The following is a 15,204-nucleotide window of genomic DNA, read 5'->3' as shown; positions in this document are numbered from 1 at the left end:
TTTAAATTTAATATTTTATTGTAATATTTTTTTATTTATAAACATGTTCAGTGAACTTTGTGACAAATAAAACTTTTATTATTTCATAATGTCTTTTGAATTACAGCCCTTTATAATTATAAAGAAGGAATCTTAAATAATTAATCTGTATTGTGCTTGGTAAACTGTCACATGACATTAAAAAAAAAGTATCGGTAATTGGTATCGGCGAGTATTTGAAAACAAGTATCGGTACTTGTACTCGGTCATAAAAACATGGTATCGGTGCAACCCTATTAAATACCATTCTAGACTCCACCTTGGACTCCCCCTCAAGGAAGCCACTACCACAGACACGACCCCCCAATGCGATTTACAAATGTCTATCACAGTTGGGTCTGATAGATGTCTGGAGAATATAACATAATACTCAAAGAAACTACACTCTTTACTCACACCCCTGGGCAGTGTACACTAGAATAGATTATCTATTAATTGACAGGAACCACCTTGCCATAGCCACAGATTCAGATATTCAACCGACTGCCTGGTCGGACCACTCTCAGATCAGTATTGACCTTAAGTGGCCTAATCAGCCTATCACCCCATTCATATGGAGAATGGAGAACTCGCTTCTCCAGGACCCAGCTATAAAAGAGACCTTAACTAAATCCCTACAGGAGTATTTTCAGATCAATTCTACACCATACGTACAACCCAATGTTATATGGGAAGCGGTTTTAAGGGGAGAGTGCATCAAACATTCGGCACATAGAAGGAAAACATATAATGCAAAAATAAAAGAGTTGACAGATCAGTTGGGCATCTTGAAACTCCAACACAAAAACACACCATCAGACGCTACGACATACACACTAGTGGTAAAAACTAGAAAAGACATTAACAACATACTAATGAGAGAAGCACAGAGAAAAGCCCTTAATATTAGGAAGCTATATGCGTATGAAGGAAATCGGACTGGCCCACTGTTAGCTGCTAGACTACTCAAATCCCAGCTACTAGATCCCAGGTCGAGAAATTAATTACGACAGAGCACCAACATTTATATGATAGTAAACAATTAGCAAATCACTTCAGTAAATTCTACTCAAAACTCTATAAGTCAGATAACGACCACTCACAAGACCACTTAATCGGCATGCAGGCATACATAAAAGGAGCAAATCTGCCAGCACTTGATCAAACCCAAAAGGACTCTCTAGAGACTCCAATATCACTTATAGAAGTGCTTAAGGCAATAAAGGATTTACCCTCTAGGAAGAGCCCAGGTCCGGACGGTTTTACTAACGCTTATTACAAAGCTTATAGGAATATCTTGGCCCCTCACTTACTATGTCTATATAATGCCCTCGACGACGATTCTACACTCTCTCGGGACATGTTGTTGGCGCATATATCTGTTATCCCCAAACCTAACAAAGACCCGACTGATCCAGGCAGTTACAGACCTATATCCCTCTTAAACACAGATGTCAAGATCCTGGGTAAAATCCTGGCCACCCGGATAAAGGGGAATTTACACACTTTGGTCCACACAAATCAGGTGGGTTTTGTTCCTAGACGGGAGGCCAGGGACAACACGATTAGAGCAGTTACACTAACATCGTATGCTATCCACAATAAGATCCCAGCTATCCTCATAGGGACAGATGCCGAAAAGGCGTTTGACCGAATAAATTGGAATTTCCTCAAGGAAACATTGTTGTCTCAAGGATTCAGCCCCAAAATGATAAAGCGCATATTTAGTCTATATTCTCACCCCACTGCAATTGTCAAGGCGAACGGGATGTTATCGACACCTTTTGACATCCATAATGGAACGAAGCAAGGCTGCCCCCTTTCCCCAACACTTTTTATCCTTACAATGGAGGTTTTGGCTGCATACATTAGACTAGATAAAAATATAAAAGGAATTCCCATAGGCCCACACAATTTAAAGATTGCTATGTATGCAGACGACATCCTATTCTCTCTTGCGGATCCTCTCTCCAGCATTCCAAATGTATTGAAAGAAATAGACACTTTTGGCACCTATTCCAATTTCCTAGTTAACAAACATAAATCGAAATATTAAATATATCACTATCAAGCGTAGTCTTCAACTATATAAAAAACATTTGCCCCTTAAACTCCAAGACAAGTCCCTGAAGTATCTGGGTATCCAAATCTCCCCAATGTCATAGTTTTTTGATGAGAATTACTTGGCACTTTCCCGTAAAATACAGACAGACTTCAATACTTGGGCAGCAAAACCGATCACTTGGTGGGGTAGGTGTCAGTGTGTTAAATTGACTGTCTTGCCCAGGATCTTGTATGTGTTTCAAGCACTCCCAATCCCAGTACCTAAATGGTTTATAGCTCAAATACAAAAACATATTAATCTATTCATCTGGGGGAAAATTAAACACAGGGTAAACAGAGACAGCTTATAAAGAACACAGGAGGTGGGGGGGGGGGGGGAGTTGGGCTTGCCCTGTATCTCTGACTACTTAGATGCAATAACATTACAAAGGGTCATTGACTGGCACAGATCTGTAGATTCCAAAGCATGGGTAGCAATCGACTTGAATATCCTTAACCTTTTAAGGACATATGACGGAATTTTTCCGTCATAAAACAATTGAGCAAACTGAAAGCTGTGTTCTTAAAGTCCCAGACGTGGGAGCCCTGTGTTGGGTCCCTAGGGAACTTAGACCGCCCCAGTTTACAGAACAGGCAGTGCATCATAGAATATTTGAGTCGTGGGACTCGATTATAAAACAGAAAAAACACATTTCGAGCATTCGCTCACCATTGTTTCCTATTCCGAGAAACGCCGAGTTGATTGGGGGTTTAGATATAGGCCAGACGAGACTGAGAGAGTGGGATTACACCACGCCGCTAAGAGACTTTACCATACAAGGTAGACTTAAGAGGAGAGAGGATTTAACGGACATTATGGGAGGCAGATACACTGGATGGCTAAAATATTCACAGTTAGCGCATTTTGTACACACCTCGCCTTTCAAACACGAATACATGAGAGAACTTACCCCATTTGAAAACTACTGCTACACCGAAGGACTGGCAAGACATTCACTGTCTAGCCAGGAAAATAATACAAAGTGACCAGTGGTCAAAGCTCCCCTCATACACACTACACTGGCACACTGAGCTAGAGACTGATATCCAAATAGATGAGTGGAAAGCAATTTTCACACACACAAAGAAATCTTTGTCCCCCCAGGCATTGGAGCTCAATTTTAAAGTTTTGTCACGTTGGTACCGCACCTACCTCCATATGTGGTGGAACTGTCCCAAAGTCCAACCCTTGTGGAGAGCTGTTGAGGGAGTCTTTCGACAGATGCTAGGGGGAGAAATCTCCTTGACACCTAGAGTTGCCCTGTTAAACGACTTGCCAAAATTAGCTTGCAAGCTGAGATTGGCTTTGCTTCAGATAGGCTTGACAGGTGTTAAATCATTAATAGCATTACACTGGAAAACTCCACACTCACCGACATTATCACAATGGACAGACAAAGTAACAGATTTACTAATCTTGGAAGAGTATGGCTATACCAAAAGGGGAAGGTTACCAATGTTAGCCGACATGAGATTTTTATGGGAAGAAGTGAACCGTCATAGCCCTGTCCAGGCAAACACCAATTCTAGCATTAATGGATGACCAGAGATAGTTGGAGCTCGCCCCGTTCCGTTTAGTACCCTCCTTTTATTTTATCTTATTATCGTATTCTCATTTCCTTCTCCCACCTTTTGTGGAGCCTGGAGAAATCAAAATGAGAGAGTTGGTCAAGGCTAGGTTCTCCGGGGGACGGGACGGGTGGAGAGATGGTGACTTTCCTGAGCTTTGAGCATGTTTCCCTACTGAGAAGAAGCATATCTAACATTTATTAAAGCAGCTGACAGGTCTTTTCCCGTTATTTTTCCTATTACTTCTCTTTTAATTTTAAATTAATTTTCATTTGTATTTTTATTTTTAAGATGGTTTGTAGAGATGTTAAGGTTTGTTTATTACGTCTAAATGGCACCCATCCAGACAAGACTAAAATCCACAACAAACTATGGACATTGAGGCATAAGCAGCCTCTTGGTTGGGGTCAAATATGAACTCTTGTTTCGGTGCTGTTTCTAAAGCAAAAGTTATAACGTGTAAAGAAGCACTGTACAAGACATGTGTAAAGTATTGATACTGTTTAATAAAACTCTTATAAATAAAAAAAAATTAAAAAAAAAAAAACACACTCAAAATTCAATACATACTTGTTATAAGACCAATCACCAGGGGTTAGAAATCAGTGGGAGAGCTTCCTCATGGCAAAGAGTCATTCAAGCACATTGCATAGCAGAGGGCAAACAACATCCCCTTAAATTAAAGTCTAAATGTAAGGAGGCCGCTAACATTCCTATAAAGTAAATGCAGGTTCCCACACAAAAAACAAACACAAAAAAACAAACAGTTGTTTAAAAAATCCTTAGCCGGTTACTAAAACATGGGTGCAAATAGCAAGCCTGGGGTCAGAACAGTCTGCAGGCTAGCACACCTATACAAACAGAGTTGGCTGGCACTCTACTTGCACGTTGGAGTTGTGGACTGCTAAATCTGAGTAGAAAAAACTTCAGGGGGAGCATGCATGCACTCATGCATGGATGGGTGGATCTCAACACTGTTCACATTATTTTTTCCATAGGATGTATATTTTGACAACTGCTAAGGCTTCATTGTCTCACTAATCTAATATGTAATGTATGAACCTAATCCACCAATGTTATATTTTGCCAAAACTAATTCAGTGCCTGGGTGTTTATTTTAGATAAAGGACCCTTATAGTTGAAAAATCAAATGCTTTAATTCATCAGAGCATGTAATTTTGGCACTACTGACCTTGCAACTATCTGTGGTTAACCCCAGCAAAGGAATTAAACACATAGTTAAACTACTGCTACAGAGTTGCAGAATCACTAGTGCTAAAATTACATTATCTAACAAACTAGAGCATATATTTTGTTTTCTCTATATGGTATAATTATGGTGGATCACAGAAAAGTTAGGTGGTTGTTGGTGATGATTGGGTAAGCAGGAGACAAATATTTAGTTTAATCCTTATGTTATCTCTCTAGCTGGAGAAATCTTTTGAAAGCAATTGCAGCGAAAAACAACATCCAGCACAGAGGGAGAATTGTATTAGTGAGCATGGGCTGCGTGACCACCGCCACTATACCCACTGATGCCCAATTGCTGATTTATCTGTATTATATGGAACGTAGCTCTATCATGTGATTTCCCATTGTTAGTGATGTTGTATGTTCAAGGCTTCCATAGTTAACTATATAGCAGTCAGACATAACATTAAAAGGGTTAATGTCAGGATGGGAGAGCAGAACAGACTCCCTCTCCCCTCCTAAGTATCACTGCTTTGTCTGCTGGCTTTACAGAGTATATCACTGTTTATTACAAAGGAACAACAACATACTGAGTGTTAATATGTCCAGTAAGCAGTGAGTGTGCTTTATTGTTGCGATATATGCCTTTTGAGGGTCTTTTGTATGAGACTGAGGGTGCAGGTAGAACTAGAGATCCAATCCAACACTTGCCAATGGTATGCAAGTCAGGAAGCTTTATATTTTAAAATAAATTTTCTACTGTACCACAACAGCAGCAGAGTGACCTTAAAGGGTCATAATACCCAAATGTTTAAACACTTGAAAGTGATGCGGCATAGCTGTAAAAAGCTGACTAGAAAATATCACCTGAACATCTCTATGTAAAAAAGAAATATATTTTACCTAAAAGTTTCTCAGTAGCCACTAGGGTTGCCACCTCAGCCATGTTTTCCTGGAGACTTATGAGTTACACATGCTGCAGAGTGTGCAGGGAGGAACATGTATTGTGTTTCTGGATAGCACTATTCATATTCCTCCCTGCAGCATGTGTAACTTATAAGTGTTCTGTATTTTAAGGGATGGGTGGCAACTCTAGTAGCCACTTCCCATTCTAAGCAACAAATCAGTATGTCTGTCCCGGGACAGCGGAAGGAGCGAGCTTACGTGCACGCTCATCTTATTTCCCTATTCAGCTTAAGGAAGTTTACAATGAAATCTCATGCGTTAAGTCAAATGTCATGAGATCACAGTAAAAGAGTTCATGACCTCAGCACTGTTGATGCCGATTGGCTGCTGTTTATTTCATTTATTTATTTTTTTACCTGAAGCTGAGCAGCAGTTGAGTATAACTTTTTACACTTACTCTGCTGAGCTGAGGAAATTGTGAGGTAAAATATCTTCCTTTTTTACAGAGATGCTCAGGTAGGGTTGCCACCTGTCCCGGTCTCACCGGGACAGTCCCGGTCTGGGACTGTATGTCCCGTGTCCCGGAACTAGCCTCCAATGTCCCGGCCTGCCCAGCTACCTGTCACTCACGCTGTCACACACAACAATTTTTTTTTAATTTTATTATTTTAAACTTAGATCTTGTGAGTCTGACATGTGTGAGTAAACAGGGCGCCTCCCCCCATACTGTGAGTACAGGAAGTGACAGGAATGGGGGCTGTCCGGCCTTACAGCAGTCAGTGTTTGAATTGGAGGCGAAGCTTGTGGTTAAGGCCACTCAAGTTGCACAGGCTGAGACCTTGCTGAAAGTTGGCCGCATTGTGGCATCCATGCCGGGACGGAGGTTTAGGATCTACAGTATAGGGGAAGATATACCCCATCTACACGGGGTAGTGAATTCAACACATGTAGTACACAGAACTCTACATGGCAAGTTGGGGAATTTGACCCGCTCAAGCATATGTTGGAAATCGCAAGTATTTGGTTTTCTGTGCCGTGGGTAACCCTAACAATTGTGCTAATATAAAAATACATATTCCGGTGGTAATCCTAATTGCACTAAGTTCTGGGTTGTAAGCTCAAGGTAGCTGACTTCTAACAGTTCCCTCTGTGTGCCCCAGTATATGATATCCCAAGGGGAGTTCAGGTGTGGAGGTAGAGGTGTTCTGTGTTCTAAAATAATAAGCCCTAAAGAAGTGAGTTATTACAAGGTCCCTAAAAAGGGGATTATAAAATCTGTCCTGAAGTGCTCTCTAAGGACTGTTAATACTGAGTTTATTTAAAGGCTGGAACTTCTACCTGAATAACGGGAAGATTTGTATGGAGTCAAAGACCCCCTGGAAAAAAAAATATATATATTTTTTGCATTGTTTTTGCTTTATTACACCTACAGAATGCTAAGGTGATTAATATAAAGCTGATACTGTCTAAATATATACAAAAGGTTCTCTGGTCTCTTTTTATTTGTCTTTGAAGGAAAGTTCACCCTTATAATGTATATTGAAGTAGACTGGAAAATTTTAAAGTTTTTGGGTAATGCCTGCAAATCCAAATACAGGATTTTAACAATAAGATAGATATATATATATAATATAATATTATATATATATATATATATATATTGATTTCATAATGAATTTGAGGCCGTGAGAAGCCACGCCCCAAGCCACGCCCTTAGACACACCCTTTCCACGCCCACTTAAAAGGTGTCCAGGAATTTTCTGGGCAAAAGGTGGCAACCCTATGCTCAGGTGATATTTTCCTGTCGCTTTTTAGTTATACTGCATCAGTTTCAAGTGATTTAGCATATGAATGTTATGTCCCTTTAAGTGAGCATATTTTCACAGTCACATATATTTAGATTTTTTTTGTAATTCAGCCACAAAATACACATAAACAGCTTGACCTAAAGATGCAGTGAAGCTTGGTGATTTGTAGCAGTCACTTCTAAATAGAGTGAAGCCTGCGTTATATGACATTTAAAAATACACCACCCCTCAAAGGCCTCAATGGTTGCTGCCTAAATGAGCGATATTTAATTCTAATAAACGCCTGTTAGTGACACTGTATCCTGAAGAGAATAAACCTAATCTAATGAGAAAGTCTGCAGAAAAATCAAGCACTTCGTAATCGTATAACCTCTAGTTAGAATTAGAATCGTTTTCCATGCTTCTCTTTTATAGTTATGGGAACGTCACTGCACAATCGCAGCTCTGCCCCTAACGTGCTTGCGTCACGCGTACGGCCCTTAGTGATAGGATCAGGCATGCCTTAGTAACCGTTGCTCCATGCGTTGCCTTAGCCGAGCCTTCTGTTCAGCCCGCCGGCTGCTTCTGCACACGGTAGCCGGGATTATCACTATGTGTGCTGGTGTGAGCTCGGTGGTTGTGCCTACGTCCGTTATTAAGCTGCCAGCAGTGCAAGGTTCTGAGCCTGACAAGCGGAATGATGTGCTGCTTTGCCTGAGTCGGGAGCCTGTGCTGCGGCCGCATCATGTAGTGTACTTCCCTGGTGATGTGCAGGTGCGTCCATGGCTAGGCAACATTGAAACTAATACAACATTCAAGTTTGTGTGCAACTGGTCCAATAGAATAGGTTGATCACTGAATAATGACTGTTCTTACAAACATTTTTTTTCAAATGGTCTGTTTATATTTACAAGTGTATATTACTTTTTAACTTGTAGTTCATGAATGGCTTTAAAAATAAATTGAAGACCCCACAATCCCATTATTTATCAGTTTGGTTATATCACACAAAGCATTTGTGAAAATGAGCCTAAACATTTCTTTGAAAGAAATAAGCATTTCAGAAATAGACATATAAACTTTTGTAATGTCTTTATCTTTGTTATTAAAATAATTGTAAAACAAGACTACTGTAAGAAACTTCAGTAAGGTGTTGGATGCGAAACATACATAGTTCCACACAGATTGTTAAAACAGTTTTAGGCTAATAAGGGACAAAAAACTAAATCTCATTATTTACTTGATTACATAGGTAGTACCAACACAAAAAATTTAAAATAGCTGTAGCATATATATTTCACATTTTCCAAAACTTTTCTTGTGTTTTCTTACCATACCCATATATGTTAAAAATAAACTAAAAAGGATCTACATTTAGTTTTGAGAGATGCTTATTTGTATTATGTGTCCAAAACATCTTGATAATGATTTAACATTTTTTTTCCAGGCTTTTAATAATACAATTTCTTTTGGTCCTGCCACTTTTCCAAAAGTTTTCAAAAAGACTATAAAAAACCCTCTAAATTGATCAGATTTGAAGTTAAAGGGACACTGTACCCAAAAAATTTCTTTTGTGATTCAGATTGAACATGCCATTTTAAGCAACTTTCTAATTTACTCCTATTATCAAATTTTCTTTGTTCTCTTGCTATCATTATTTGAAAAAGAAGGCATCTAAGCTTTTTTTTGGTTTCAGTACTCTGGACAGCAATTTTTTATTGGTGGATGAATTTATCCACCAATCAGCAAGGACAACCCAGGTTGTTCACCAAAAATGGGCCGGCATCTAAACTTATATTCTTGCATTTCAAATAAAGATACCAAGAGAATGAAGAAAATTTCATAATAGGAGTAAATTAGAAAGTTGCTTAAAATTTCATGCTCAATCTGAATCACAAAAGAAAATGTTTGGGTATAGTGTCCCTTTAATATAACCATATGCATGTGACTGTTTATGTTCCCTTTTGACTTTGAGATCATTTAGGTTTTCTAGGAGTGATAAATATTGGAAATTTATCAGGATTTATTTATTTTAATTGCAGAAAGCATCATTTGTAAGCACTCCCATACTTGGAAATATATTGTACTCAGTGAGATCTGTGCTTCTTGTTTTCAGAATTATCGGGATGTTATGCTAAGTCATGCTGAGAATTTCAGATGGAATCACTGGAGCCTGGAAGACATCGCTGGCATACTATCTCATCGCTTCCCTAGCAGTTACATTTGGATTGTGAAGTCTTCCCGAATGCACCTGCACAAGTTTAGCTGCTATGATAACTTTGTGGACAGCAATATGTTTGGAGCACCAAATCATACTACTGAGTTAGGTGCCTTCAAACAACTTCATGCATTACTAGTACATGCTTTTACAAGGGCACAGCATGTTTTGATAGAAAGAACTAGCAAGTATGGAATCAAGAGAGACTACAATCTGCCTGTGAGTGACATGGGTGCTACTTACACTACATATGGCAGTCCCTCAGAGAAGGACATCACAAATCACTGTACAGAAAATTCTGCAAATCATCATGCTGATAATTCTACTACTAATTTTGGTTTCCCAGCTGTTAAAGATTCTGTATCTATTACTTTGATTGGATTCAGCAAAGGATGCGTAGTATTAAATCAACTACTTCACGAACTCGAAGATGCCAAAAAGCATAAAGATCTTCATTATTTTATTTATAACATAAAGGACATGTATTGGCTGGACGGAGGGCATTCTGGAGGGATCGATACTTGGGTCACAAGTCCAGAAATTCTGAAAGTTTTTGCTGAAACTGGAATTGTAGTTCACACTCATGTAACACCATACCAAATTCGGGACCCAATGCGTTCCTGGATTGGAAAGGAACATTCAAAATTTGTTCAGATGCTGAAAGAAAACAATATGTCGGTTGAAAGCCAAGTGCATTTTTCATATGAAATGCCATCACTGGAAAATCATTTTAGAGTTCATGATGTATTCTGAAATTAACTTGCAGGATAGAAATTAAGAATTCTAGTTAAATGGAGTAATCATCGTAGCAGATTCCTTTGGTTAAGGGTTTGGATGTTTAATGGATGTTTACCATAAACCCTTATTATACTATGCAACAGATATTGAGTAAATGTATTATTAGACTGCAATAAAAAGAGAGAATCTATGCATGCACCTACTGCATGTGATATAAAATTATTACTGTAGTCTGACTGTTGGAATTATGGACATAAACTACTAATTATCCTTACTATATTCATCAATGTTTTGATCTAAGTGGATATGATTTATTTGAAGTAATTTAGAGCTTTTTTTTTTTTTTTGCTTTTTTTTTTTTTTAGGAAAGATGCAAAACCATCTGCACTTTATTGCAGCATTCTGTTAAAGGGGCATAATACTTATATGCTAAATCACCTCAAAGTGATGCAGCATAACTGTAAAAAGCTGACAAGAAAATATCACCTGAGCATCTCTATGTAAAAAGCATCTCTATGTAAAAATGTCTTCAGCTTACCAGAGTAAGTGTTGTGTAAACAGTTATAATTCAGCTGCTGTCCAGCTGCAAGTTGAAAACAATAAATAAAATAGCCAATCAGCATCAGCAGTTCTGAGGTAATGCTTTGCCTTTGCTGTGCTCTCATGAGATTTCACTGAACTTAAACTGAATAGGAAAATAACATTACTATGGCTGCACATGCCAGATGCTCACTCCCTAGCTTGTCCTGGAACAAGCATCTTGACTGGCTGCTTAAAGGGACACTGAACCCAATTTTTTTCTTACGTGATTCAGATAGAGCATGCAATTTTAAGCAACTTTCTAATTTACTCCTATTATCAAATTGTCTTCATTCTCTTGGTATCTTTATTTGAAATGCAGTGGGAAGTCGGGGGGGGGGGGTCCCATGGTGCCAAGGCCTAATTTTAAGGAGCCAGTGGCTCTCTGGCGCCTGGCTTTGTCAAGCCTTTATCTAAACTTCAAACATTGTTTAAGGGCTGAGGTTATAATGCACAAATTGATTGTTTTGTACAAGTTATGCATTGTCATTATGCATATACAGGTCTAGATTTATCAATTTGGGGACAGGCAAGGTTCACATGTTGTGAACATGACCACATTTAATTTCAAATAGTGGAGTGTGTTTGTTTACCATAATTAGCATTACATAAGTAAACACTTCTGCATCGCAGTTGTGCAACAGCGGGCTTGTCAATTGCCATGGGGTGATTTTTTTTTCATATGACAAACAGTTTAGAGGGTTTAAACCACTGCTTCATAAATATCAGTTGGCTGCTCAAATGAGGGAATCTGCAACCAAAAGGGGCATTCACCTTGTTCTAAATAAACACCATAGTTTCATGGCTGCATATCGCTGGTATTACAAATGATTGTTTACATCTTTTAGAGCTAGCACCATTCCACAGTATTTTTTATATGCTTAATTTTGTGTAATGTATTTTGTTTTCATTGAGGTATCATAGGTTCTGAAAATGCATCAAAATGCATCAATGTTCTCCTCAGGACCTATTTAATGGTCATATCACCCGGCTATAATTTAAGATAATAAGGGACATGAAACACAATTTTTTTTTTTCTTCTGCCATTATTCAGATAGAGCATGCAATTTTAAACAACTTTCTAATTTTACTTCTATTATCACATTTTTGTTATTCTCTTAGTATCTTTTGTTGAAAAGTAGGGACGTAAACTCAGGAGTGGGCAACATGCCTGGTGCACTATATGGCCGCAGTTTTGCAATCATTTTATCCTTTTGCAAGAGCATTAGACACCTAATCAGGTATCCCTTCAATAAAGAATACCATGGGCAAATTTGATAATAGAAGTAAATTGGAAGCTTTTTTTTTTTTTTTAGTGTATGCGCGGTCTTAATCACAAAATAGAAGTTTTGTGTTTCATATCCCTTTAAGCTAAGATTAACTCTTTTTTTTCAGTGTTGGTAGCAAACCTTTTCATTAAATTAATTTGCAATTTTAATCTTTATATAGCTTACACAACCTTTATTAATGACAGAAAATGTTATAATATTGCAAAGTATTAATCTACCCCCATCTGTCTACTTCATAATGTCACCCAGATGGCAGCATTTTCTGTGGAGAACACTGTGTGCTAGGCAAATAATGTTTGTCTAGTTCAACAAAGCAAACTGTTTCTGTATCATTAGCATTCACACATGAAAATAAACATTCTTGATTGTAAAACAGGAACCAACATAACATGATTTTTTGTAATTGTGCTCAGAGAGCTTTAAAGTCCATTTTTATATGTACATCGTGCATCACAACAGAATTGTCAGTATTTGTTATTGTGGCACAGCCTATTTTACCATAGTATGTACAGTGGTATATTCAGGAGTCGACAAATCTGTTGAAAATGTAGGAGCCAGTAAGAATATTTAGGATCAGACATACTTTTAGCAGCCAAACAGTGGTATTTGTATACAGATGTGTGGAGAGTAGCCCAAAAAGTTAGGCGCCAGGGATAAAATTTTAGGAGCCAGTGGCCCCTTGGCTCCAGGGTTTGTCGAGCCCTGGTTTATTGAACACTCTTTATATAATTATTGCTGTATGGTGGAAATGTGATATGCAGATATATTTTGTCTAGTAGGTGCTGTTGTTTTAGTTGAAAAATGACCAGTAGTTGCTGAGCTATAAAGGTTTAAAGTTGCCTCTTATAATCCAAACATGCTCATAAGTGATTTTGCAGTAGAAGTTTAGGTGAGTTGAAGTTCTGGATATTGGACTGTACGGTGCTGTAGCCTGAAGGATAATGAATGCTTGGTGCAGTGTCCTGTATTGTTTGTGTGTGTGTGTGGCTGCAAATGTTTTTTCTTTATTGTGATTTTTTTTTTTTTTTTTTTTTTTTAAAAGACACACAATGAAATATACAGGCATTACATGGGAGCAACCGGTACTATAATAGAGAACTTCCCGGAAGGTTCTAATGTTCTAAACTATATCCACAAGCTTAGGTGAACATTTTTCATTTTGAACCAGTCATCACCAGTACTATTTTTATTTTATTTTTTTTTCCTTCATATTTATCTGATAACCAACAATTACTCGACTAAGCAGAGGAAGGCAGTTTATCTTCTTAATCTAAAAGAAAAGTTTCATGATTCCGATCAAAATTAATTTTCTTTAAAACATGGCTAAAAGTGGGGAGGGAGCTGGCATCCAAACTTTAGGGGGAAATATGTTGTTAGGTAGCTACATTTAAAAACAATAGTGTGGAATAGGTTTGAATATATATTAGCTGCTAAAGTTACTTTGTGATCTCTATAATAAAGTGGGCATGGCCAGTACAATTTGGGGACTATTAGAAACACAGGAAATAACTAGTTTTCAAGATTCAAAGTCATGCATGTATACAGAGAAACATCCTTGCTTTGAACCATTCTACAAAAATAAGGGAGCATGCGGCATATCCTAAAACAAAAGACTAGGGCAACTGGTAGGATTGCAAAGTTACAGATCATGATAGAGATTTTTGGAGGAATCCGTAGACACAAAGTAGTCCAACATCACTGGGGTATTTCTGCCCTTCCCATCTCCACCAAAACCTGTATTGGTCTATGTAGCAGACTTACCAAAGAAAGAAGATATGGTTGAGCTTTAGGGAATCAGCTGCTTAAAATAACATAGGCCCTGGTAAAGCTGGAGAGATCTTAGTATTTCACACCCTTTGTGGTCTCCACTTCACGACTTTACTTTTAATATTTATGGTATATATTGGAAAAAGGATTGCACATTACTGATTTATTATTTAGATGAGTTGCTTGTTTAGTTAGTATTTTGCAAACTGATTTGAACCTAAATCTTGATATTCACCACTGTCAAATTAAAGGGTAATCCACTTTTTTTTTTTTTTCTTTCATGATTGACACAGAAATAAATTGTAAGTTGTTTACAATTGTACATTCTTTTATCACCTTTGTTTCATTCTCTTGGTATATTTTGTTAAAGTAACAGCAATGTACTGCTGGGAGCCAGGTGAGCACATGGAGTGAGACAATGACATATAGGTAGTGCTTTGTTGCTCCAGAGCCTACCTAAGCATGGTTTTCAACGAAGGATACTAAAGGAACAAAGTAAATAGGTAAAAGTTAATTGGAAAATTTGTATTTAATTTTGACTTTACTGTTTCTTTAAGAACATTCCAAATATCTTTCAAGAAAATTTGATCTCTCAAGATGATAGTAAATTCCTTTAACGATTTGTCTTCCAAATTAAGTTTATCGAGCAGGTGACCAAGTTAAGTACCACTAGTGGCTATCAGATCCATCATGGCCTTTGGATTTTTATAAGGTGCCCATACCTTTTGAATACTTCACAAGACTTCTGCAGTGTAATATTGTATATTTTGGCTCAAAAGGCATATTTAAAGAACCATATGTATTAAAATGAATGACTTGTTAGTGCCTAAGCTTGTGGCACGATAGAACAAATTTAGAAAAGTAGCCATTGGGACTTTTCAAACTGGTAAGAGCTAATTGTTGTAAATGTAACTTCAAGTTTAAAAGTTGTGTTGTTAATATGATATAATTCCTGAAGATGTGTGTGTGTCCCGAATATTTTGTAATTTGTCCGCCTCCATCATAAAGTAGTTAACCAGTATTCTGATTGAGCTCAGAA

At 37.8% G+C, this 15,204-nt stretch overlaps 1 protein-coding gene across 1 annotated transcript; it reads left to right on the top strand.

Moving 5' to 3' along the window:
• The first annotated feature begins 8,114 nt into the window (after window positions 1–8,114).
• C1H2orf69 (chromosome 1 C2orf69 homolog) lies at window positions 8,115–11,155 on the top strand. Its single transcript, XM_053690966.1, has 2 exons — window positions 8,115–8,348; window positions 9,691–11,155. The coding sequence occupies exons 1-2, from the start codon at window positions 8,115–8,117 to the stop codon at window positions 10,543–10,545; spliced, it is 1,089 nt and encodes a 362-aa protein (XP_053546941.1). The 3' UTR covers window positions 10,546–11,155.
• Window positions 11,156–15,204: the final 4,049 nt, after the last annotated feature.

This window comes from Bombina bombina, chromosome 1 (genome assembly GCF_027579735.1).
Source record: "Bombina bombina isolate aBomBom1 chromosome 1, aBomBom1.pri, whole genome shotgun sequence".
In the NCBI taxonomy this organism is placed as follows: Eukaryota; Metazoa; Chordata; class Amphibia; order Anura; family Bombinatoridae; genus Bombina; species Bombina bombina.
Note: the sequence above shows the minus strand (reverse complement) of the source record. Positions and strands in the feature narration are given on the sequence as shown.